General features: G+C 45.0%; 1 protein-coding gene across 2 annotated transcripts in view; it reads left to right on the forward strand.

The window, feature by feature from the left end:
- NOTCH2 (notch receptor 2) overlaps window positions 1–27,182 on the forward strand; it is a 154,711-nt gene that overhangs the window by 25,189 nt on the left and 102,340 nt on the right. For both annotated transcript variants that reach the window (XM_054036932.1, XM_054036931.1), the window contains exons 2-4: window positions 5,034–5,115; window positions 20,772–21,031; window positions 22,103–22,438. In XM_054036932.1, coding sequence (XP_053892907.1) covers window positions 5,034–5,115; window positions 20,772–21,031; window positions 22,103–22,438 — 678 coding nt within the window. The remainder of the gene's footprint in view (window positions 1–5,033; window positions 5,116–20,771; window positions 21,032–22,102; window positions 22,439–27,182) is intronic.

The raw sequence follows: 27,182 nt of genomic DNA on the forward strand, positions 1-27,182 counted from the left end.
CTGGGCTACTGCCAGTCATCATCAAGCCCCCGCTCCCTGGGGCAGACTGCAGTGGAAAAGCCACTCCTCGTAGGCAAGGTTGGGTCTGGACCTGCTGCCTCTCTCTGCAACACAGTGCCTCTCTGGGGCCTTGGACAAGGCCCTGCATCCTGGAGCTCCCCAGCCCCTCTAGCCTTTCCCCAGCCCTACCTCACTCTAGGCACCCTGAGCTTCCCAGCAGCCAGGCCCCTCTCTTTCTGAAGGCAGAGAGAGTCTGTCTGTGCTTCTGGCCCACTGGCCTTTTTATACAGGCCAGCTGTGGCTTGATTGGGGCGTGGCCACAGCTGTGGCTGTTTCCCCAATCCCCCGAGGCTCCCTGCTTTCCTAGCAGCAGCCCTCTCCCAGGGCTGATTTCAAACCCTTCAGGGCAGGAGCCGGTGACCACCCCGTTACAGAGAACAAAGAGATCAGGTGGCTTCCTGACCTAGGAAAGAGACAAAGACCAAAGGAGGGGCTGGAGGGAGTTTCAGTTTTGGAGCTTCCTGGGGAGATGGGGGGAGGCCCAGAACCTGGGTCTGAACTTCCCACCCTCCCAAGATGGACCTGACTGACGGGTCCTGTTTTCTGTACCCACAAGCTCTGTTTTAGACTATGTTCCTGTCATCTAATAAACCTTCTGTTTTACTGCCTGGCTGAGAGTCATGGTGAATCGCAGGAAGTGGGGGTTGCAGGGCCCTGACTCCCCCACACTCCGTGACACAAGGCTTCAAAGCTAATATGGAAATCTGTTTGCAAGTACTGGTGAAGAGGAAATAAACCAAATCTTCTGGTTGTCATTGTATTGGCCTTATCAGTGTGGGTAGATTGAAAATTCAGTCACTCTGAGGTAGAGACATATGAACACACACCTCTGTCTTCCTGGGCCAGTCCATTAAAATTTGCTAATAGCCACTTTATTTCTTGTCCTACTTCGAGGATAATAGAGGACCATAGAGGGTGAAGTTGCTAAATCTTAAATGCCCAGACACTTTACAATTAAAAACCATGGGGGGAGGGATAGCTCAGTGGTTTGAGCATTGGCCTGCTAAACCCAGGGTTGTGAGTTCAATCCTTGAGGGGGCCACTTAGGGATCTAGGGCAAAAATCAGTACTTGGTCCTGCTAGTGAAGGCAGGGGGCTGGACTCGATGACCTTTCAAGGTCCCCTCCAGTTCTAGGAGATGGGATGGGATGGGATACTGGCCCAAATTTAACATTTGCTGTGGGAGCAATTAGGCTGCTGCACCAGTAATGTTGGGGATACAGTTGTAAATATAACTATGGGGTGTGGGTTATGTGGAGAAAGAGTAGGCCATGGGTGCAAAGTGTAATCAGACTGAACTTTTTGACAGTTGCTGGAAAATAACTGTTGTAAATCTGTGTTAAAGCTCTTGTTGCCTAGTAACCCTGACCTAATAGGTTATCGTAAGGGGCTCAGAGAGGAATTTTGTTCATTTCCTGACTACTGAGCAGAGGCTGTACTGTCTCTAAGTGCCCCATTTTCTGAAATCAAGTTAATAAGAAACAGGCATTCACATTTTGTGAGGAATAGAATTGCTGTAGCTTTAGATATTGGACTTAATTTATTTTATTTTGCTTGGGTTGTGAGTTTACAGCGTTTTCCTACACACCTCATAGGGTATATGAATTATTTACATTCTCAAGGATTGTTGAGCAATAACATTTCAAGCCTGATATAGTAACTGCAATCCTTTCTGAGTTGTCTGGTTTGCAGACATAATTGGATGCCGAGAAACTTTAGTAGGCCTGATAACTCTGCCTCTGTTGCTTTGTGTCTGGGGCCTCCCACCAGCTCTGTTCCTTGTTGGAGAAATTCATGTCCACAATTTAGACCCTAAGTGCTGGTTGGACAAGGAGTCCCACTCCACCTCTGTTTTATCAGATTACTCCTGGATATAGGTGTCTGCTTCACTCAAATACAAGTAATCCAAATACAGAAGCTGAAGTTAAATGTTCAGGATTTGATGCAAATCAAATAAAGCAAAACTGAAACAAGAGGCTGCCTGTTCTGCAGCATGTGGAACACATGGGTCTGTAGATTAGAATAGCAGTGCAAGAGGGGGCAGTATATTACTGAAGCTCCTAGAGGCCTTAACCAAGATCAGTGGTGTTTAGTGCTTTACAAACACACAGCATCTTTAAGCTGACAGTCTAAATCAGGGGTGGGCAAACTTTTTGGGCCGAGGGCCACATCTGGGTGGGGAAATTGTATGCAGAGCCAGGGCAGGGGGTTGGGGTGCGGGAGGGAGTGCGGAGTGTGGGAGGGGGTGCGGTGTGCAGGAAGGGGCTCAGGGCAAGGGATTGGGGCAGAGGAGGGGTGCGGGGAGTGTATGAGAGGGCTCAGGGAAGGGGGTTGAGGTGCAGGAGGGGTACGGACTGTGGGAGGGGGCTCAGAGCAGGGGGTTGTGGTGCAGGAGGGGTGCGGAGTGCGTCAGGGAGCTCAGGGCAGGGGTTGGGGTACAGGAGAGGTGCAGGGTATACGAGGGGTCTCAGGACAGGAGGTTTGGGGTACAGAAGAGGTGCAAGGTGCAGGCAGGAGGTTTAGGGCAGGGAGTTGGGGGGTGGGGTACAGGAGGGGTTCAGGCTCCAGCTCTGCACCTCTTACCTGAAGCGGCTCCAAGGTGGCAGTGGTGCGCACCAGGGCCAGGGCAGGCTCCGTGCCTGCCTGCCCTGTCCCCAGCCCCACGCCACTCCAGGAAGCACTGTGGCCCCTGGGGAGGGGGGCGTGCAGGGCTAGGCGTGCACTGCCCTTGCTGAGCCTCCAGGTACCTCCCCCAAAGCTCCCATTGGCCACGGTTCCCCATTCCCGGCCAATGGGAACTGTGGGGGGCGGTGCCTGGAGGCAAGGGCAACGCATGGAGCCCTCTGCCTCTCCCCCGCCCCCCCCGCCCGGGGGCCCCAGTTTGCCCACCCCTGGTCTAAATAGACAAAGGCCTGGGGGGCTAAGTGGGGGTAAAACAGAGGCACAGAGGTGGAGTGACTTGCTCAAGATCATCCAGCAGGCAAGTGGCAAAACCAGAAGTAGAACCTAGGTCTCCTTATTCCGTTAGTGTCTTATCCACTAGACCAGAGGTTCCCAAAGTGGGCGATACTGCCCCCTGGGGGGCGCTGGAACGATCCAGGGGGGCAGTAGTAGCCTCAGGTGCAATTGGGGGGCATTGAATAAAAATAAGGGGGCGGTGGAAGCATAAAGAAAGAAGAGAATATAAGAAAATTTTGAAAAACCGTTCGTACATGTTTCATCTGTTATGTAACATAGAGTTAAAGTTGTAGTGATTACTTTATTTTCCAAATAAATTCACAAATTATAACCGATCAGGTGTCAAGTCCGCCAACAGCTCTTAACAAGCAAGTGTTGGCAGGCGAGCATGTCGCGCATTGTCGGGAAGTCCAGCATGCATCGGCAGGAATATGTGCGTGTAATGACTTGTTTACAATACGATACTATAAAAAGGCGACGTATGAAATCTAATTTAGATTGTTTCTGAATTGTGTAAAAAGCAGTTAACAATAGTGCAATAAGTATTTAAAAATTTGTATTCACATTCGATACCTTCGATCTTTACGGATTATGGATCATATACAAAGCAAATTGTATTATTGTTGTTTTAATAAAACAGCAATTTACACGTCAGTATTTTTATAAATTTTCTTACATATCTACCGTATGTTTCTGTGTCTCTAGTGCTTACTGATAATAAAATCGTAGCAGGCTTGTGTTGGTACAGTACTATTTGAAGTGTACAGTCAATATATTTGTCATATTTTTTATTACAATATTAATGAAAACAGGGGAATGAAATCGAAAAAAACTGTTAACTATTAACATTTATTTATATCTATCGAATCATCTGTGTTAATTGGTAAATAAGGCGTGTGTTAATAAGGAACAATTATTTAAATAAGGGCAAACTAAATTAAAACTATAACTGATTTTTAATTGTATATTGATTATTTTTTAAATTAATTATTTCTTGATAAATTTAGTTTGATATTTGACAATTTAATATCAAATATATATATCTAATGCTGAGCAAAGAACAAAACCCAGTTTATTAGTTTCATTAGTATTTAGTTTGGTTGTCTTTTGCCGTCTTACGCAAAAACCACTGTATACCTGATGTCGTGGGCGATATTCTAACAACACATCTTTCTTTACTATATTGTAAGACGTAGGTAGAAATATAGATACATAAAAGAACGCAAATTTGTCACTGCATCTTTCTGTTTGTTCGCTTAAGGAAGGTAGATTTCTGGGGGGGGCTGAGTAATTTTTTTTCTGAAAAGGGGGGCGCTGAGTAATTTTTTTTCTGAAAAGGGGGCGGTAGGCCAAATAAGTTTGGGAACCTCTGCACTAGACCATGCTTGATGTCTCGCTAAAAAGTCTCTATATTCAGTCTACAGAATGTCTTTCCTTCTCTGTTATACAAATCTTTGTTTCTTAAAAGTTAATTTGCTCATGTTTATCTCCCAGCCATAATCTTCTGATCAGTCATAATTGTCACATTAACTGTGATGTCATAGCAATTTCTGGATTAATTTGGAGAATAAGCAGCAAATGCATGTGAGATATTGAGGAAAAGAGCCTCTCTTTTAATGCATATGTCCCAAGAGTTTGGAAAGAAGGGATGGAAAAAGAGTGTGGTGCAGGATGTTCTAAGTAGAAAGTTCATCAGGAGCTTCTTTTATTTAAGGGTGGCTCCTAGCCAAGGTGTAAAGTTTGAAACCATTGTGTCCTATACATTGGAGCAATGCCACTAACATCTTCATTGTTTGCTAGAGTTACTGTGCTTTGTTTTGAAAGTCTGTCTGTTAGAAGAAACTAGATGTTTTTAGTGCCCCCATGTTGCTCCACTACACAAGCATTGTGAATTTGGTTCCTTTTGCAATCCCTTGGGCTACTTTTGAAGTTTTAAATATTAAACACTTAAGTGTTTTAATACTGCTATGACATATGATGGTTACTGGCTTAACTCTCCATTGCTTTTCTTTCAGCTTTACAGTGCCTAGATGCTTTTAAGCCTTGTATCAACGAGGGAAAATGCATCTCCTATCGCAATGGCACAGGATATTGCAAGTAAGTAAGCTTTACTTTAATCCTGTCCTCTCCTCTGCTTTTCAACCCAGATCTTACACGTAAAGAAAACAACCCAAGGGCTGTGGTCAGGTTCAGGCTTAGTGTGAATTTTTGATTGACATGAAGAATCTTTAAGCCATGGCTGCCTTTGGATTGTAGGCTGCATACCTGTGGAAGAACAGAAAAATAGAGATGTAAAGACTTGTTACCAAGCCCTTGAAAATAGTTCCTTACATTACTCTGGTTCTCCTTTGAGCATTGTCTGAATGTGTCATCGTACTTGGGTGATGCATGTCTCTAAAGCCACGGTGTCCAAACTTTTCCTATCTCCCCCCCGCCCTCTTACCAGTAATGAATCTGGCCGTGCCTCTCTTCCCCATTACTCCACAGTTGGCTCAGCAGAGGAGGTTGGGCTGGGGGCAGAACTGGGGAATAAAGGCAGATCTGGCCTGGGGGCGGAGAGGAGCTGTGGCTGGGGGCAGAGCTGGGCTGGGGCAGAGCAGGACTGAGTGGCGCTCCCTCCACGCCCCCCCATGGGAGCTTGCCCGAGCCCTGCCGTGCATGCTCCTGAACGTTCCTCCAGGGCGTGCCCCACTGTTTGGGAACCACTGCTCTAAAGCATAGCTTGGGACTTCCTGGCTAGCAGTTTACCCTTAACTTAAGGTTCAACTTAAAAACCTGTTAGTTTTCGTCCAGGTTCTTAGATTGGGCCTTGATAGTTTGACTTCTTTACATTAAGTTAGGAATAGAGACTGTGAAAGTGTTGAATCTTATAGGCAGATTTCCCCATCCTGCTCCAAAATGTCTGTAACTTGTAGCAGGTGAGAACTCACTCCTCTTCCAGAGGCTTGGCTTTATTTACAAAAGGAATTCGAAACTCAAAATCCAGGCCAAACTTAGCTACACCTCTACCCCGATATAACGCAACCCGATATAACACGAATTCGGATATAAGGCGGTAAAGCAGTGTTCTGATGGGGCGGGGCTGCGCACTCCGGCGGCTCAAAGCAAGTTTGATATAACGCAGTTTCACCTATAACGTGGTAAGATTTTTTGGCTCCCGAGGACAGCATTATATCGGGGTAGAGGTGTATTTGCAGGGTTCCTCTGAACTCTGGTACCCCCACCATAGGTTCTGTCACCTCTTTGTCTCTGGGGGGGTAACAAGCCCCATTCAGCACTGTGTCACAGGAACCCACCTATTATTTCCCAGCTCATAGGGTTGGTTTCCTGGCAAATTCTTGCAGTCTTGTTATAAATGTGACTTTGCTTTTTGCTGCTGTATGGAAAGTCTCTAAACTGCAACGGGTGTACTGGAGCAGTCTGTAGTTTCTGGAAAATGACATTGTACCTGTTTGAACACAACTCACTTTTGGTAGGTTAACTTTGCAACTACAAGGATGGACATTTTTTAAAAGCAAGCTTCACCTCTGCAACAGTTGATGGTGTTGGTCATCCTCACTTGCTAAAGTCAGCTTCCCTCTTGCCTGTGGTGACTGGATTTTTCAAGCCTTGTTTACTTCGTTAATGCTAGTAGTACCATTTTGTAGCACGCTGAAATCCTCTCTTCTTGGTGCTTACATTCTTCAAATATTTGTAGATTTCTTCCCACCTACTTAAGCTGGCTAAGTAACCAGCTATTCATATCTAGCTCTTTTCAACATTTCCTTCATAAATCAGTCCCTCCTGCCCCTGAATGTTTGTACGTCTCTAAAGGCCCTTCAACTTGTCAGTATCTTTCTGCTGATAGGGTGCCCAAAACTGAAAGCAGTATTTTGTGAAATCGCACCTGAGATGTGTAGATAGAAAATCATAATCTCCCTATACTGGGATGCCTTTTCAGTTACAAATTGATGGGGTTTTTGGAGCCATGATGCACTGCATGCTAACACTTGCTGTTCTCTATCACCTCTTAGGTTTTTCACCCTTATTGCTTCCCAGGTTTCTCCTTCCCATGCTTTAGATTATTTCCCCCAGATGTATGAGTGGCATTTTTTATAGCTAAAGCTTGCTTTCTCTCCTTGTCTGTTAAATAACTTTCTGTTTCTGTCTTGTGACTGGTGTTGCAATTGCTCCCAGTCAGCACCACTTGTAAATTTATTAATCTGGTGTTTGTCTAGGTGTGCAGATCATAATAAAGGTGTTAAATAAAACTGATCCCAACACTGGTCCCTGTTGTAGCTCGTTACAAACATCTCCATCTTGATACAGTGTTCTTGACTATATACCATCTCTTAGACAGTTTTCAATACACTTGGTAACTTAGCTACTTTGAATTTCTCATTTAAGATTTTGACGCTGTTTGTTGTTCTACTAAATTCAACTGTTGCTCACTTCAATATCAAGCATATGTGTCAAGAGGGACACCCAAGTAATTTAAAGCCATGATTGCTGGTAATACTTCTGGCTGGTGGTGGCTTTAATTTTTTGACAAAAATGTATGATTTAGAGGTGTTTGTAACTCTTGCTGCTGCCTTCCTCCTTTCTGGTAAAAGTCTAATGCAGGCCCAATCGTCCCCTACTTCCAGTCTCACAGCTCAGTCCTTCTGCAGGTGCCAATGAAAACTGAAGACATGCAGTGCAAGTTCTGACACCTGCATGATCTTGCACCAAATTTCCAGTTCTGGTTTAATGGTTTCTTTTTTGTAGAGAGGAAGGAAATGTAGCAGAAAACTCAAACTTAGTCCTTTAAGGTGGAATTTCCATGTTGGCTGTTAGCATCCTGTTTTCCTTTGCAATGATTATAGGGAACTTTTAATAGAGGAACTTCCCATCTGCTGGGGCAACCTAAACTATTTTCTGAAATATTTTTATAGCTGCAAGAGTAGAAACATTGTGTTCAGGAAGCTGAGCTTTCAGACCAGGGCAAGTGAGCCGACTCAGAGCTCTCCAGTATCACTCACTAGTTAGCTAAATCCCTACCCCTCCCACTTGATTGTGTTTTCTGAGTTTGCTGCTTTACTTCCTCTGTTTGGCAAGAAGTTAATGAGAGGCTCTCTTCCTCTTTCTTCTCTCCACAGAGTTGTTTGTTCCCGTGTGTTATAAGACTAACTTGTTAAGGCTGGGAGTAGGGGAAGATTTAGGGCCTGCAGTAGACTTTTCCCAGAAAGGAGAAAGGCAATAATAGCAAGAGTTATATACAGCTTTAAATCATACTTTTTTTTTTCAAAATAAATGGTTAAAGCCACCACCAGCCAGACGTATTGCAAACAACCACAGCTTTAAATTACTATCCATGAGGAACAAATGGACAGATGAAGTGGAAGCCCAGTACATCATAGGCAGATATACACTGAATAAGAATTTGGTTAGACTAGAATGTTAATAAGCAAAATAACTAGTGTAAATACTTGGCAAAGCCGTTAGAAAATGACAGCTTAGTACTGAAACCACTGTCATCAGAGTGGTAATTCTGTACTGTCCATGTCCTGCTTAAAGAGAGACCTGGATCTAGGCTAGAAAAAGCCTCCTCTAACGTGACCAACTTCTGGTGGTTAATTCTTCCAGGGTGTGGACGGAGATCTTAAGCCTGATGATAAAGCTGTATATTCTATTAAAGCACACTGCTCGTGTGACTGGTTTATATATGCATTGGGTAACTCTGTTCCCGCTCTGCCAGTTTTCTTATGGGACTGTTTGATGGTGCTTCTAATCTCCTTTATCCTTGACTTTGTAGTTAGGCAAATTCCTCACTCCTGTTTCTGTCTATCCTGAGGTCAGAATTAGTTTTCTTTCTGAGGTGTCTCATTGAGTCTCTTCAGACAGTAGATACAAAATACTTTTCTGAAATGGATTTTATAGACACAATTAGAAGTCAAAGAAGCTGTAAAAAGTAGTAATGCACTTGCCTAGACAGCAAAGAGCTCCACTAACCAGGCCTGCAGCCTAAATTATACAGTATTTTTCTGGGTGTCACTGACCTGAGTTTTCAGAACAGACAGTGAAATGAAGGAAGCTGTTAGAAGTGCTGTGGAAGAAGGGGGTATCTTGCTAAATTTGTACAGGGCCTCATGCAATGGCCTGCATTTTTGCACACTTTGTAGGCACTTAGGGGTAGGCAGAGGGTTGGGGTGTGCGTGCTCATAAACCAGAGGATAGACCAAAAAAAACTTTTAAAGACTTTTAGCCCATTTCTCTCTCTCTCTCTCTTTTGAATTCTGACTTTCGCCAAACCCATGAGATCAAAAATGCAATAATAGCCCCAGGCTCGCCATCACACTGTTTACCACAGTAACCTCCCCAGCAGCCCCAGGCGCTGAGCAAACACCAGCTACCCCCAGCACAGCTGCCAAGTTTTGTGCAATGCCATGTCCTACCCCTGCCTCTGCTTGGGGCGGGGTGGTATGTTGACCATAAGCTAAATTCTGTGGTTATGTGCAAATCAAAAACTTGGATAGAAGCTGCACTGCTTCCTGCCTTCAAGGTCAGTGGAAGGACTTAAAAGCAGTCTGGGTCCTGTGGAGCAACAGGATGGTGGTAAGGGGTTTCCAGGCCCATCTGAATTCATTTAGCCCATCCTCTTCTCCAGGACTTTGGCCAACCCTTATTTCACGTAGGCCATTCTTAGCTGGCTCTTCCCAATCAGATTCCAGCTGCAGGGACCACCTGGGTTGAGCACTAGTGCCCCAGACTGCCTGCAGGGCCCAGCCTACAAAGAGGAGCTCCATGAGCTGAGACGGATGTCTTCACAGGGCCTGCTTTCAGGGGTCAGGGTCAGTCCCAGATTAATCAGTGGAAAACATCCACTTGAAACCTGAATTCAGAATAGAGGGAGGCCTTTCCCTCTCAGGATGAGACTTGTTGATCTACCCCCTTCCCCCTCTCTTTAGGGATTGGGAAGGAAATCCTAAAGGCTGAAGCAAAAGGAAAGGGAGGAGCCCCTCAAAGGGAGAAGTGCTGACTCTTTCCATCTAGAATCCAGGGGGAGAAGCTGGCACTATATTCCCTAGTCCCCCAAAATTCTCTGTTGGAGGTGGGCTTTGGGGACAAAAAGCTGCCCATGGCCCAGGCGGGCAGGAAACACAAAGCTGAGTTTCACCGTAGAGACTTCTGGTCCTTTTGTTGTTCGTTTATTGGTATTACCGTAGCACCTAGGAGTCCAAGTCATGCACCAGGACCCCACTGTGCTAGACGTCGTACAGACACACAACAAAAAGACAGTCCCTGCCCCAAAGTGCTTACAAGATAAATAGTAAGAAGAAAGGGATAAGCTAGCCAGAGAATCCTGTTCTTCCTCCTGAGTCTGTGTGGGAGTCAGAAGGAAAAGACTGATTAAAACCTGTCCCAAAATATTTGCAAACTGTCTCAACTTTGTTGTGGGGCCTACGTTTTCCCTCCGATGATCCTCCAATCAAAACAAAGGGGGCGTCAAGTGGGAGCAAGCATTCTAGGAAATTCCTCCCTTCACATACCAAATTAAAGCTATATGCTTCCTTCTGTGCAGCCCCAGATGATATCCCTAGGCCTGAATGGGAAACTCGCATGAAAACCAAACATCTGGAAAGATTGGCTAAAGTAATCTGCAGTCAGGTAGACTGAGCTGGTGAAAGTACTCAAAATGGATGTAGTACTGCCTGGTGAAGATCAACCATTCAAACTGAAAGGGCATTTCTTTCAAAGGACCCCACAAAAAGGGGGTAAATGCAACATTGAGGAGAAACTGCAACTTTGGCAGCACAACTGCATCAACAGCCTCCATGTGTTCTGCTGGTTCTGTTTCTTTGGCATTGGCAGCATTGTGTGAATCCAACTCCTTGGATTTCCAGCTGTTTTTTTTTTTTATTTGAATAACTATCTTTAGTGTGTTTAGCGAGGAGAACATCTTGTGACGGGTTGGATCACAGAAACCCCCTTGGGAGCTGCCACCCGATGTGCAAAGACTACCCCTGCTCCTGCTTTCCCTGCCAGCTCAGGACTCCAGCACCCTGTCTTGCTGAGCCAGACACTCCCATTTGGCTCCACACACAGACCCAGGGTCCGAATCACTTGTCCCAAAGCTGCAAGTTTACCTGAAAACAGCTCGCAGTAGCGTGCTTGTCTTTAGCACCCAGATGCCCAACTCCCAATGGGGTCTAAACCCAGATAAATCCGTTTTACCCTGCATAAAGCTTATGCAGGGCAAACTCATAAATTGTTCGCCCTCTATAACACTGATAGAGAGATATGCACAGTTGTTTGCTCCCCCAGGTATTAATACATACTCTGAGTAAATTACTAAATAAAAAGTGATTTTGTTAAATACAGACAGTAGGATTTAAGTGGTTCAAAGTAGTAACAGACAGAACAAAGTAAGTCACCAAGCAAAATAAAATAAAATGCGCAAATCTATGCCTAATCAAACTAAATACAGATAATCTCACCCTCAGAGAGGCTTCAGTAAGTTTTTCTCAGACTGGACATCTTCCAGGCCTGGGCACAATCCTTTCCCCTGATACAGCTCTTGTTGCAGCTCAGGTGGTAGCTAGGGGATTCTTCATGATGGCTCCTCTCCCTCTCTGTTCTCTTCCCCCCTTTATATATCTTTTGCATAAGGCGGGAACTCTTTGTCTCTCTGGGTTTCCACCCCCCCTCACTGGAAAAGCACAAGGTTAAAGATGGATTCCAGTTCAGGTGACATGATCACATGTCACTGCAAGACTTCATTACTCACTTGCCAGCACACACATATACAGGAAGACTCACAGGTAAATACAGCCATCTGCAGACAATGGGAGTCATCAAGATTCCAAACCATCATTAATGGTCCACACTTTACACAATTACAATAGGCCCTCAGAGTTACATTTTATATTTCTAGTTTTAGATACAAGAGTGGTACATTTATACAAATCAGATGATCATACTCAGTAGATTATAAGCTTTGTAATGATACCTTACAAGAGACCTTTTGCATGAAGCATATCCCAGTTACGTTACATTCACTTATTACCGTATTTTCTCTAAAACCAGCTCAGTTACATTATATTGACTTATTATCAAGTTTTTATAAAACCATATAGACTGCACAACGTCACACATCTATTGTGAAACTTTTTGAGAGCCTGCACTAAGGCACTGTAGGCAATTGCAGACTGGAGCTGGGAGCTGTGAAGGAAAAAAGCGGGTTGGACTAAGTTCTGACTAAAGTATTTGTGCTGGAAAGTAGCCCAGAGGGAGTAAAGGAGAAGCTTTAATTATAAACAGCTGCTGGGCTGATGCAGCCCATAAGACATTTTTCCACTCAAAATTCTTTGTAGCTTTCAAAAATCATAATTGGAAATAGCCTATGTGTGAAACTTGTTCTTAAATAAATGATTAAATTCTTGCTGAAGTAGACAAAGAAAGCCCACGTGCTTCTAGAAAGTGCCCGGACAAACTTCATGCTCCCAATACTGTTCCTGAGGATTAGATGGAAAACTGGAGAAACAGTGGCTTTTGTTTAGAAAGGGTATTATTTCCTGTTCTGAGCCTGTCATTTTGGAGCTGACACAATCTGCTGTAATTTTAAGCTGCTCTCTAGACAAATGGCTTTTTATGTAAAGAACTTGAAAGAGCAAATCTTTCTGTGCCTCATTACTAGGGAAACTGATACAAGTTTATAGCAGTGGCTGGTGGATTAGAAGCATTCAAATTGCTTTACTGCAATTCTCAAAGTTGCCAGGTATAAACTGATGCACGTTTCTGGTGACATGATGGGGCATGTGTGGAGGGTCTTCTGTTTCTCAGGGTATATTGTCTCATAATGCTTATGCAGTAAATCAGCGTTATCTATACCTTCCTTACTTCCATACTTATTTATACCTAGTCTGGTTGCAGTCCTGTACTGAGTAGGGTTAGACACTACATTGGTGTAAATCTGCTTGGGCTACGCTAGCACTCTCGTTGCTGTCTATGGGATATTAGCCTTTTCGGATGTTATCCCACCATTAGCCTAAGATGTAGCCCCGCAGGGAGTGCATTCTCAGACATACTGGTTTTCAATTCACTTTTGTGGACAATCTTGGATGTTAAATGTAATCTATAAAACTACAAATGGTTTGGGCCCTGGATACCTGAGACTGCCTCTTGAATGAGGACTGAAGTTCTGAAACAGCCTGCCAAGGGTAGTAATCGGGGCAAAAAAACGAACTTAATTCAAAACTGAGTTTATGGAGGGTATAGTATGATGAAGTTTCCTACAATGGCATATAGCCCATCTGCAACTGTTATTAGCAAATATCCCCAACAGCTAGAGATGGGACCCAAATGAGGGAGGGCTCTGAGTTGCTACAGAGAATTTTTGCCCAGGTGTCTGGCTGATGGGTCTCACCCACTTGCTTAGGTCTAACTGATCACCATCTTTGGGGTCAGGAACGAAATTTCCCCCAAGTCAAATTGGCAGAGAGTAAACCATATTATTTTTTTTGCCTTCCTATGCAGCATGGTGCACAAGTCACTTGCTGGTTTGAATTAGAGTAAATCGTGGATTCTTTGTAACTTGAAGTTTTTAAATCAAGGTTTGAGTACTTCAGTGACTTAGCCAGAGGTTATGGGTCTATTACAGGAGTGAGTTCTGTGGCCTGTGATATGCAGAGCATACTAGATGATCGTGATAGTCCCTTCAGACCTTAAAGTCTAGGCATCTACAGCAGTTCAGATCAGCTGAGGAGCTTGAGCCATCAGCCCCAAAGGAGGCAGAGTATTTTCAGATAAGAAGCTTCAATTTCAGAATTTGCTTCCCCAAACTTGTTAACCTTGGGTCACCCTGCAGATCTTTTGTGTTCTCCCAGACTTTTTCTGGTGTGGAAGGGTAGGAGTAGATTAAAGAGGGTTATGGGAGAATTCTAGTTTGGAGGCATGGAGGGGATGGATGGAGAAGATCTTCTTCAGTTTAGGACAATGTTGCTTATTTATAGTCCATGAAATTGTTACTCTTTGTACATGTATCCAAAACTTTTTCACCGATGATAAGACAAGAAGAGACCATTGTGGTCATTAAGTCTGACCTCCTGTATAACACAGGCCACAGGATAACCCTGAATTAATTCCTGTTTGAATTGAAGCAGAACTTTCAGAAAAACATCAATCTTAATTTAAAAATGGTTGGCGATGGAGAATCCACCATGACCCGTGGTAAATTGTTCCAATGGCTAATTACTCTCATTTTTAAAAATTTGCCCTTATTTCTAGTCAGAATTTGTCTAGCTTCAACTTTCAGCCACTGGGATCCATGTGGCGCCACACTAGAAACATACCTGCTTGAAGATGACTCCCTGGTTACTGTTGCATTCGGAAACCAGACAGTTTTTAATCCATCAGATGTGTGCATTTTAAACAAATTAGTAAACAGTTGATTTCAGTTCTGTTGCCACTAGATACTTTGCCTTGGACCTCACGAGAGAACTAATCACTCTTCTTGGTCAGAATCTCCCTTCCCTGGATCTGAGTAACTATCACTGACTTAATTTGGAATTACTCATATCCTGGAGTAGGGAAAACGGAGCATCTGGAGTTCATCGCTAAAATATTTGTAGTGTGTGTCATGTCTGATGCTCCTAGTTGCCTCTTAGACAAGATGTACATATTTTGATTCCTCATCAAGCCATCTAGAATGTAGAAAAATCTGCAGATCGACACAGTCCATTTTTCTCAGCGTTTTTGATATTTTGGCTTATTTGATGTACATTTTGCAGGTTGCTCCTTTAGCTGAAGGAAACAAATGGCAGTTTCCGCTCATTGCTTCAAAAGGGATTGAAAATTCCTAGTCCAAAGGCCAGTCAGCAGATGGATTACAGCACTGTGTTTACACAAGTCTTGCTTAGTGAGAAATAGTGATTCTGCACATATAAATCTTTATAATATTGCCCCGATTACACTGCTCTACAGCCAAAATGCTTCTGAAATAAATGTAGTCAAACTTTACTAATTCTGGGTCACTGAGAACGAAAATAATGCTTAAAATTGTTGATTGGCTCTAGTTTTCAAGATATGCTATTGGGTCAGTATATACGACCCTTGACTTGGGAATGGCGGAGGATAAGTGAGTTTTTTGCCTCAGTCTTCACGAACAAGGTCAGCTCCCAGACTGCTGCACTGGGCAGCACAATATGGGGAGAAAGTGACAAGCCCTCTGTGGAGAAAGAAGTGGTTTGGGATTATTTAGAAAAACTGGACGTGCACAAGTCCATGGGGCCAGATGCGCTGCATCCGAGGGTGCTAAAGGAGTTGACAGATGAGATTGCAGAGCCATTGACCATTATTTTTGAAAACTCATGGCGATCGGGGGAGGTCCCGGATGACTGGAAAAAAGCTACTGTAGTGCCCATCTTTAAAAAAGGGAAGAAGGAGGATCCGGGAAACTACAGGCCAGTCAGCCTCACCTCAGTCCCTGGAAAAATCATGGAGCAGGTCCTCAAGGAATCAATTCTGAAACACTTAGAGGAGAGGAAAGTGATCAGGAACAGTCAGCATGGATTCACAAAGGGGAAGTCGTGCCTGACTAACCTAATTGCCTTCTATGATGAGATAACTGGCTCTGTGGATGAGGGGAAAGCAGTGGATGTGTTATTCCTTGACTTTAGCAAAGCTTTTGATACGGTCTCCCACAGTATTCTTGCCGCCAAGTTAAAGAAGTATGGGCTGGATGAATGGACTGTAAGGTGGATAGAAAGCTGGCTAGATCGTCGGGCTCAACGGGTAGTGATCAATGGCTCCATGTGTAGTTGGCAGCCGGTTTCAAGTGGAGTGCCCCAAGGGTCGGTCTTGGGGCCGGTTTTGTTTAATATCTTTATTAATGATCTGGAAGATGGTGTGGACTGCACTCTCAGCAAGTTTGCAGATGACACTAAACTAGGAGACGTGGTAGATACACTAGAGGGTAGGGATCGGATACAGAGGGACCTAGACAAATTAGAGGATTGGGCCAAAAAAAACCTGATGAGGTTCAACAAGGACAAGTGCAGAGTCCTGCACTTAGGACGGAAGAATCCCCTGCACTGCTACAGACTAGGGACCGAATGGCTAGGTAGCAGTTCTGCAGAAAAGGACCTAGGGGTCACAGTGGACGAGAAGCTGGATATGAGTCAACAGTGTGCTCTTGTTGCCAAGAAGGCTAACGGCATTTTGGGCTGTATAAGTAGGGGCATTGCCAGTAGATCAAGGAACGCGATCGTTCCCCTTTTATTCGACCTTGGTGAGGCCTCATCTGGAATACTGTGTCCAGTTTTGGGCCCCACACTACAAGAAGGATGTGAAAAATTGGAAAGAGTCCAGCGGAGGGCAACAAAAATGATTAGGGGTCTGGAGCACATGACTTATGAGGAGAGGCTGAGGGAACTGGGATTGTTTAGTCTCCAGAAGAGAAGAATGAGGGGGGATTTGATAGCAGCCTTCAACTACCTGAAGCGGGGTTCCAAAGAGGATGGAGCTCGGCTGTTCTCAGTGGTGGCAGATGACAGAACAAGGAGCAATGGTCTCAAGTTGCAGTGTGGGAGATCTAGGTTGGATATTAGGAAACACTATTTCACTAGGAGGGTGGTGAAGCACTGGAATGCATTACCTAGGGAGGTGGTGGAGTCTCCTTCCTTGGAGGTTTTTAAGGCCCGGCTTGACAAAGCCCTGGCTGGGATGATTTAGTTGGGAATTGGTCCTGCTTTGAGCAGGGGGTTGGACTAGATGACCTCTTGAGGTCCCTTCCAACCCTGATATTCTATGATTCTATTAAAGGGAAGGGATCTCAATTTAAACCAGAAATGACTAAAATACATCTTTGACTGGATCGATGAATAAATCTATGACTGAGTTTGGACAGTACTTGCTTTTTAGACAAAACAATGAATGATGCAATCTGAAGTTAGTATTGCTCATACATGATATGAATTGCATCATGTTATTCCTAGAAGTCATGGATGATGCAATCATAACGAAGCTTACATCACTCTGCTGAACAAATTGCCCTATATCAGCTCTAGAAATCATACAGTGTCGTGCTGTCTTATTTGTCAGTGTTTGATTTTGCAAAAGGACACATTTCTGTTTAGCCAAAGTGAGCAGAGATGCCTCGTACGTGTGTGAACAGCGCAAATAACTTCTGCTATGTTTGTGGTGAAGTGACTTTTGCATCACAAAAGCGCAGTATAACCACTATGGTTAAGAGAGCCTATCACCTTTATTTTGGCTGCAAAATTGGAGATCAGGACAAGAGGTGGGCCCCACACATATGCTGCAACACTTGTGCAACAAATCTTTGCCAGTGGTTGAACAGGAAAAGGAAATCTATGTCTTTTGCAGTGCCAATGATTTGGAAAGAGCCAACAGATCATACCAGCAATTGTTACTTCTGCATGGTGCCTCCAGTTGGGAAAGTTGTGTCAAAGAAGAAAAAGTGGACTGTGCATTATCCAAACATTCCATCAGCTATACGCCCAGTACCCCACGGAGAAGGACTGTCGGTTCCTGATGCACCAGAATCATTCTCACTTGAGTCAGATGAGGAAGAGGATGAAACTTCTGGTCCTGAACCATCAATGTCACAGGACCCACATTTTCTCCCATCCTCCTCCTCTGAACCACACTTCATAACCCAAGGTGAACTGAATGACCTTGTCAGGGATTTGAAACTACCCAAGAGTAAGGCAGAGCTGTTGGGCTCCAGACTACAACAGTGGAATCTCCTGGCAGGTGATGTTAGGGTTTCCATGTTCCATGACCGTCAAAAGGATCTTGTCCCATTCTTCTTCATGGAAGGTGATCTTGTAGCCTGCAACAACATTGATGGTGTGATGGCAGCCCTCAACATCGTTCATGATCCAGATGAGTGGAGACTGTTCATTGATTCATCGAAGACGAGTCTTAAAGCTGTTTTACTGCATAATGGCAATGTTTTGCCATCAATTCCAGTTAGTCATGCAGTCCATATGAAGGAAACCTATGACAACATGAAACAACTTTTGAGGTGCATAAACTATGACCAACATCAGTGGCAGCTTTGTGGCGATTTGAAGGTTGTTGCTCTTTTGCCTGGTCTGCAGACTGGGTACACAAAGTACTGCTGTTTTCTCTGCGAATGGGATAGTTGTGCAAGAGATGCCCACTACATCAAGAAAGGTTGGCCACTCTGACAGTCATTGGAGCCTGAGAGGAAAAGTGTTCTGCATCTGCCACTTGTTGAATCAAGGAAGATTTTTTGTTACCACCCTTACACATCAAGCTGGGTCTGATGAAGAACTTTGTCAAGGCTATTGACAAAACACAAGCAGCTTTCAAGTACCTCCGTGGAAAATTTCCAAGGTTAAGTGAAGCTAAGGCCTGGTCTACACTAACCCCCCAATTCGAACTAAGGTACGCAACTTCAGCTACGTGAATAAAGTAGCTGAAGTCGACGTACCTTAGTTCGAACTTACTGCGGTCCAGACATGGCAGGCAGGCTCCCCCGTCGACTCCGTGTACTCTTCGCGCTGAGCAGGATTACTGGAGTCGACGGTGAGCACTTCTGGGTTCGATTTATCGCGTCCAGACAAGACACGATAAATCGAACCCAGAAGTTCGATTGCCTGCCGCCGAACCAGCGTGTAAGTATAGACAAGCCCTAAGATAAAGGAAGGTGTCTTTGTTGGTCCTCAGATTCGTGAACTTCTTCGAGATGATGCATTTGATCATGCACTGCGTGGCAAGGAAAAGACGGCATGGAAAGCCTTCCAGTTAGTGGCAATAAATTTTCTCGGAAACAACAAGGCAGACAACTGCAGGTTGTTGGTGGAAAACCTCCTCAAGGCATACAAAAGCCTTGGTTACAACATGTCACTAAAGATAAATTTTTTATACTCTCATCTAGATTTTTTTTCCACCGAACTGCGGAGCAGTGAGCGACGAACACGGCGAGCGATTTCACCAGGACATTGCAACAATGGAGAAACGCTATCAGGGCAAATGGAGCCCATTAATGCTTGCAGACTATTGCTGGACAGTGACAAGAGATGCTCCATTTAATGAATACAAGAGACAAGGCAAGAAGCGCCGAGTAGACACTGAATAGGACTAAACTATGTACATAATAGTTTTTTGCCTTTTGTTTCATAATAAATTTTATTTATATAACCCTTTTGCTGATTTTTAAAGTGTTACATAAACAGGACAGGTGAAATATTATCATGTAAAGCAACCATAAACACATGAAAAGACGTAGGTTTACAATTTATGATTAAAACTCTACTATCTACACACTATACATAGACATAAAATGTAAAAACTTAAATATCTTAGAAACAGTAGCCAATCAGTTGTTTTAATTGTCATATTTGAATTCAGCACATCAAAATACATAATAAATAGCACATTTTATCTCTGAAGCAGACGACTTCTCAAAAATTGACCAGTGTTATCAATAAATGTACCAGTTCATTTTTCAGAGTAGCAGCCGTGTTAGTCTGTATCCGCAAAAAGAAGAACAGGAGTACTTGTGGCACCTTAGAGACTAACAAATTTATTAGAGCATAAGCTTTCGTGGACTACAGTCCACGAAAGCTTATGCTCTAATAAATTTGTTAGTCTCTAAGGTGCCACAAGTACTCCTGTTCTTCTTTTTGCAGTTCATTTTTGTATTTCTTAGAGATGGAAGAAAGATGGTCTAGTGCAGTGGTTCTCAAACTTTTTTGTACTGGTGACCCCTTTCACATAGCAAGCCCCTGAGTGTGATCCCTCCCCGCTTCTTAAAAAGTGTTTTTAATTTATAATATCATTATAAATGTTGGAGGCAAAGCAGGGTTTGGGATGGAGGCTGACACCTCGTGACCCCCCCCCCCATGTAATAACCTTGTGACCCCCTGAGGGGTCCCAACCCCAATTTGGTCTAGTGGTTAAAGTGTTAGCCTGGGACATAGGTGCTGACTCCGTGGGTGCACTTAGCACCCACTGGTAGCCAGTGGGAGGGGTGGGGAGGAGGTGTGCTCAGGGGAGGGGGTGGAACTGGGCGGGAAGAGACAGGATGGGGTGAAGTCTTGAGGGAAGAGGGGTGGGGTGGAGTGGGGCGGGGCCTGAGGCTGAGTGGGGGTTGAGCACCCCCGGGGAAAGGAGGAAGCCTGTGCCTATGGCCTGAGACTTGGGAGACCCGGGTTCAGTTCCTGTGTTGCTAGAGGCTTCGTGTTCAATCTTTGACAAGTCACAGCCTCAGTTCCCTATCTATATAGTGGGGTTAACAGCACTTCCCTACTTCATAGTGGTGTTGTGAGGGGAAAAGTACACTAAAGGTTTTGAGATGGATCGCATCTGTTATTCAGATTGGTTGCTTACTTCTGCAGAGGACATTATTAGTTATAGCAAAGTGGAATTAACTAATACTCAACTTTAAAAATATTGAAGGGATGGGAAGACAGTATCTGTCTGTCAGTCATATGGGGGGGCGGGGAGGGTGGGACAGAATGTTTTTGCCCCTAATTAAATGTAATTGGAGTTTCATTAAGTTTTATATATGAATTAATGTTATGACCTTATACTTTCAGGATTCTCACTTTGGACAGTCATAAATAACATAAGGGCTTTCCTGAGTATGGTCTGTGCATTAGGATATGTAATGTTGCTGTCTAGGTAGGAAAGACTCTGGGTGTTAATGGTGTCAGTACTGGGACCTTTACCTTTCACAGTAGTAGCTTGCATTGTGAGGATCAGAGTGAATACTGCTAGTCATGATTTCCATTTTCTTGTAGGTGTCCAGAGGGTTTTCTTGGAGACTACTGTCAGTACAGAAACCCTTGTGAAAGCCATACCTGTCAGAATGGAGGAACATGTGAAACTACATCTGTGGTCGGAAAAGCCACTTGTAAATGTGCTTTAGGATTCACAGGCGAGGACTGCAGATACTCTGAATCGCACATCTGCTTTGTATCTCACCCCTGTTTAAATGGAGGGACCTGCCAACTGCTTCTCCAGGACACATATGAGTGTGTCTGTCCACCAGGTTACACAGGTGGGACTTCATAATTGTGTCCTTAGTCGTCGTCTCCTCCCATTTGAAGTACCTTTAAGCTGGATGTACCCTCTTAAAAATGTTCTAGTTTTGCCCTAATATGCTGTCAAACTAATAGCTTCAGCACTGCAAATGAGAGCTAAGAGATATAGCATGGAAAGTTTGGGGGGGTTTTAAGCCAAATTTTGGGCCTCTCACCCTTCATGAGGTATATATTTTAATCTCTTAGGGCTTGTCGAGTGGGGAAACTGACCTCAATAGCTATTCTGGAAGAGATTGTCTACATCAGGAGTTATTCCAGAATAGCTATTGCACTTTGGGCTGGTCTACACTGGGAGGGGGTGGGGGGGAAATTGATCTAAGATACGCAACTTCAGCTACGCTATTCGCGTAGCTGAAGTCGAAGTATCTTAGTTCGACTTACCTGGCCGTCCTCACGGCGGCAAGGCAACTGCCGTGGCTCCCCCGTTGACTCCGCTTACTCCTCCTGCCGAGGTGGAGTACGGGCATTGATTCGAGGATTGATTTATCGCGTCTAGACAAGATGTGATAAATCGATCCCCGATAGATCGATTACTACCCGCTGATCCAGCAGGTAGTGTAGACGTGGCCTTTAAATGGTCTGTCTTATTCCAGAATAACTGCCCCAAGTAGACAAGCTCCTAGAACAGCTAACTGAGCAAATTTTGCCCGCAACAGCTTTCTGTAGGGAAGCTTACTTCTATGTCAAGGGGAAATTCAGAAACCTGCCTTTCTCCTTGAAGACCAAGTTGGAGAGTAGAGTAAATGTCAGCAGTGCAGTATTATTCCAGTTCATTGATTACCGGTACTTCGCATAAATCACAGGGTTCTCTATCTTGCAGCTCCCACCTAAACAGGTTAGAACTAAATCAAATTGGTGGTTGCAATGGGAAATGCTTGTGTTTTAGATCCATTGTAGAGTACACAGTTGGTGTATGCAGAAAGACATCTCAGCTTTGGGATGTCATGGGGATGGAGGGAGAGAAGTCTGTATCTTCCATCCAAACAATTTCTGATTGACAGAAGCTCACACATGTCTTGGTTTTACAGGAAAGGACTGCCAGTGGATTGATGCTTGTGTGTCTCAGCCATGTGCCAATGGAAGTACGTGTATCACATCTGGAAGTGGGTTCTCCTGCACCTGCCCAGCAGGCAATACTGGCCCAAAGTGCGAGATTGATGTAAATGAATGTGCCACATCAGGACAATGCCAAAACGGTGGAACTTGTCACAATTTGCCTGGTTCTTACCAATGCCAGTGCAAGCCAGGCTTTAGAGGACATCGCTGTGAGAACACATATGTGCCATGTTCACCATCGCCATGTATGAATGGAGGGACATGTCATCAAACCAGTGACTTTACCTATGAGTGCAACTGTCTGCCAGGTAAATACTTAGTCCTTCCCAAAACCAAGATGGAATGCAATGGTGAAGCTGGGAAATCAAACACTTAAGTTTTGGTTATTTCTGATGTATGGTCCCCCCACAATATTGAAGTGATGCGGGGGCCAGGAGAAAAGGAACATAAGTTTGTACAAGGAAGGGAGCTGAGATGAAGGCTTAGTTGCGGTGGGCTCGCTGTTTCATAATATGGGGAGGAGTCTCCTAGTGATAGGGAAGGAGAAAGGGGTTAAAGATCAAAGGACTGGAAGGGTCATGATAAGAAAACCATGGGTGGGTTCTCGGGCCCAGGTGAAAAAGCTGAATATGTCAGTTAATATTATTGAAGAAACAAATTTGCTCAAATTTACTGACTTCTGAGACAGCTTGATTTCTCAACCTAGTGTTGCTTTCATGTTAACCTATTGCCTTTAATTTCTCTCTTTTTTTCTAAAGAAAGACTTGGTTTATGGCTAGCAGGCTCTGCAGGCTTCATCAGTGAAGCTTGAGTTCCTTGAACTGGAGTTATTTGACCTCTGAGGTGCCCAAGGTTTTGTCATGCCTTGTGCTAGAAGCATTGCAGAGGAAAACAGAGAACAACAAGTACTAAGGGTCTGATCCTGCAAAACCAATTGGACTGCTCACATGAGTGAAATTACCCTTTCTTGCAGGGACACAAGGTTGTATGGGAGGACCTTGCACCTTTCCCTGCAGACCAGTGTGATCTGGTTAAAATCTGGACCTTAAATATAGTCAGGAAATGAAGACAAAGTTACCACAGTAACGCACCCATATATCATTTTAATAGTTACTGTTAATATGTCTTATTCAGGGCCGGCTCTAGGCACCAGCAAAACAAGCTGGTGCTTGGGGCGGCACATTTTTAGGGGCGGCATGGCCAGCGCCAGAATGCCGCCCCTAAAAATGTGCCCCGGCCACCCTAGCTCACCTCCGCTGCTGCTGCCACGGCGCGCGAAACAGCTGATTCGCGCGCCGCTACTCGCCCTCCCTCCCAGGCTCTCAAACCTGTGAGGGAGGGGGAGCAGCGGCGTGCGAATCAGGTGTTTCGCGCGCCGCGGCGGCTTGGGGTCTCCCCCTCCCTCCCAGGCTTTCAAACCTGGGAGGGAGGGGGAGATCCCGAGTGGCCGTTTCGCGCGCTGCTGCTCCCCCTCCGTCCCAGGTTTGAGAGCCTGGGAGGGAGGGGGAGAAGCAGCGCCCGCGCCGCGGCCACTCGGAGTCTCCCCCTCCCTCCCAGGCTCTCAAACCTGGGAGGGAGGGGGAGATCCCAAGCCGCCGCAGCGTGCGAAACAGCCATTTCGCGCGCCGCTGCTCCCCCTCCCTCCCAGACTTGAGAGCCTGGGAGGGAGGGGGAGAAGCGGCGCCCGTGCCGCGGCCACTCGGAGTCTCCCTCTCCCTCCCAGGTTTGAGAGCCTGGGAGGGAGGGGGAGACTCCGAGTGGCCGCGGCGCGGGCGCCGCTTCTCCCCCTCCCTCCCTCCTAGGCTTGAGAGCCTGGGGGGTGGAGGCAGGGCTGGGGATTTGGGGAAGGGGCGGAGTTGAGGCGGGGCCGGGGGTGGGGTAATTAAATAAGGAGGGGGGGGAGCGGCCAAAATTGTTTTTGCTTTGGGTGGCAAAAATCCTAGAGCCGGCCCTCGTCTTATTACACAACATGTACAGTGTGGGTGAGTTCTTGTTGCTCTGACAGCCTTTCCTTTGTATGTCCTGACTGACATTCATGTCTAAATTGGCAGTGTTGTATAGTTGTAACTTGGTTTACAAAACTTTCCATTTAAAAAAAATCAAAAGGAAAAAAAGTTGGTGAGCCAGGGTACTTCCACTGACTGCCCAGGTGAAGGCAAAGGCATCCCAGCATTCCTCGCCCCAGTGCAACTAAGGCACCAAGAAACATCCTGATGTTTTGGGAGATGATTCCTGGTGGACTGAATTCTGACCCCTTCCAGTGGGAGAGAAAGGGGCCAGCAGAAGGGTGTAAGAAACCAATGGAGAGTTGAGGGAGAAGCTAGGAGTAATGGCTTTGCAGTTATAGTATTCTCTTCAGTGATGAGATCGGGGGAGGTCCCAGATGCCTGGAAAAAGGCTAATGTAGTGCCCATCTTTAAAAAAGGGAAGAAGGAGGATCCGGGGAACTACAGGCCAGTCAGCCTCACCTCAGTCCCTGGAAAAATCATGGAGCAGGTCCTCAAGGAATCAATAATGAAGCATTTAGAGGAGAGGAAAGTGATCAGGAACAGTCAGCATGGATTCACCAAGGGGAAGTTGTGCCTGACTAACCTAATTGCCTTCTATGATGAGATAACTGGCTCTGTGGATGAGGGGAAAGCAGTGGATGTGTTATTCCTTGACTTTAGCAAAGCTTTTGATACGGTCTCCCACAGTATTCTTGCCGCCAAGTTAAAGAAGTATGGGCTGGATGAATGGACTGTAAGGTGGATAGAAAGCTGGCTAGATCGTCGGGCTCAACGGGTAGTGATCAATGGCTCCATGTGTAGTTGGCAGCTGGTTTCAAGCGGAGTGCCCCCAGGGTCGGTCCTGGGGCCAGTTTTGTTTAATATCTTTCTTAATGATCTGGAGGATGGTGTGGACTGCACTTTCAGCAAGTTTGCAGATGACACTAAACTAGGAGGCGTGGTAAATACACTAGAGGGTAGGAATCGGAAACAGAGGGATCTAGACAAATTAGAGGATTGGGCCAAAAAAAACCTGATGAGGTTCAACAAGGACAAGTGCAGAGTCCTGCACTTAGGACGGAAGAATCCCCTGCACTGCTACAGACTAGGGACCGAATGGCTAGGTAGCAGTTCTGCAGAAAAGGACCTACGGGTCACAGTGGACGAGAAGCTGGATATGAGTCAACAGTGTGCTCTTGTTGCCAAGAAGGCTAACGGCATTTTGGGCTGTATAAGTAGGGGCATTGCCAGCAGATCGAGGAACGTGATCGTTCCCCTTTATTCGACATTGGTGAGGCCTCATCTAGAATACTGTGTCCAGTTTTGGGCCCCACACTACAAGAAGGATGTGGAAAAATTGGAAAGAGTCCAACGGAGGGCAACAAAAATGATTAGGGGTCTGGAGCACATGACTTATGAGGAGAGGCTGAGGGAACTGGGATTGTTTAGTCTCCAGAAGAGAAGAATGAGGGGGGATTTGATAGCAGCCTTCAACTACCTGAAGCGGGGTTCCAAAGAGGATGGAGCTCGGCTGTTCTCAGTGTGGCAGATGACAGAACAAGGAGCAATGGTCTCAAGTTGCAGTGTGGGAGGTCCAGGTTGGATATTAGGAAACGCTATTTCACTAGGAGGGTGGTGAAGCACTGGAATGCATTACCTAGGGAGGTGGTGGAGTCTCCTTCCTTGGAGGTTTTTAAGGCCCGGCTTGACAAAGCCCTGGCTGGGATGATTTAGTTGGGAATTGGTCCTGCTTTGAGCAGGGGGTTGGACTAGATGACCTCTTGAGGTCCCTTCCAACCCTGACATTCTATGATTCTATGATGCAGCTACTCTGAATGCACAGTATAGTTGATTGTAAAACTTTTAGTTTCCCAACTCATTTGTGTGTGTTTATATAATCCAAATGTCGCAATAACTTAAGTCACTTAGTTGAAATCAGGGGAAATTTCAGCATTTTAGAGGTAAATTTACCAAAAGCCATGGCAGTGTAAACCCTTCTTATACTGGTATAATTTCATCCACACTAGAGGTTGTACCAGTTTAACTTAGTTTTTCTCCAGTTTTAGACAAGTTGGTACAAAAACTGTAGACCATTCCTAATTCTAAACAGATGGAAAGTTTCTCAGGTTAGTCAGTTTTAGTAAATGACACTTATGAGATAGATGTTTAACTTGCAGCATTTTAAACTCCTTTTAATTGTGGTGAGAATGAGTTTTATAGCTGTAAATATCTGACAAATAAGGAGTTGACTTGGCAACAGAATGTTAAACAAGTCAATAGAGGAAGTTCGTGGCTGGGAAAGTGACTATTCATTGTTATCCATCACAATAATTACCCATTTACTAAGATAAGAACCCTAGGGAATTCTAAGAGCTTGTCCAGGAAAGAATCTGTCAGACCAGAACAGACTGTGTGTGAGAACTGGAATACCTCGTAGAAAGAGGAAATAACTTCATGTGTTCGATAGTACTTGATACCATGTCATACAACTGTGGCCTCAAACTGCTCTTTATTTAAAGCAGAACATCCTAGAAATGTGACACAAAAGGCATATTAAATAGAATGGTCTATCCTGCCTGGTGTGATGCAGGGCTTTTCTTGTGGTATTGGGAGACCCTAATCTCTCTAAAAATATGTCTACATAGCCATTGGGAGCGTGCTTCCCAATGAGAGTAGACAGACATGCTAGCTCCATTGAAGCTAGCATGCTAAAGATAGCAGTGTGGCAGCAGCAGCATGGGAAGTGGCTTGGGCTAGCCACCTGAGTATGTACCCAGCTACAGTCTGGTCCCAACAGGGCAGGGAGACACAAAACAGCATCAGGTGTCTGGATGCAGCAAAATAATTAATTCTGTGGCATCTTGGGAAAAATGCTAAGTGTTGTAGCTGCAGTGTCAGTTCATGGGGCCCTGATTGACATGAATGGGGGCAGTTTGCTCCTCTGCATTATTTCAGGCTTGTGACAGACTCAGGCAGGCATAAATGCGTTGTTTTGCATGCTAAGAACTTCAAATACGCACTTTGACCAGAAGGACTAGAAATCAAACTTTTAACAATTAAAGCT

This window comes from Malaclemys terrapin, chromosome 8, assembly GCF_027887155.1.
Source record: "Malaclemys terrapin pileata isolate rMalTer1 chromosome 8, rMalTer1.hap1, whole genome shotgun sequence".
Classification (NCBI taxonomy): Eukaryota; Metazoa; Chordata; order Testudines; family Emydidae; genus Malaclemys; species Malaclemys terrapin.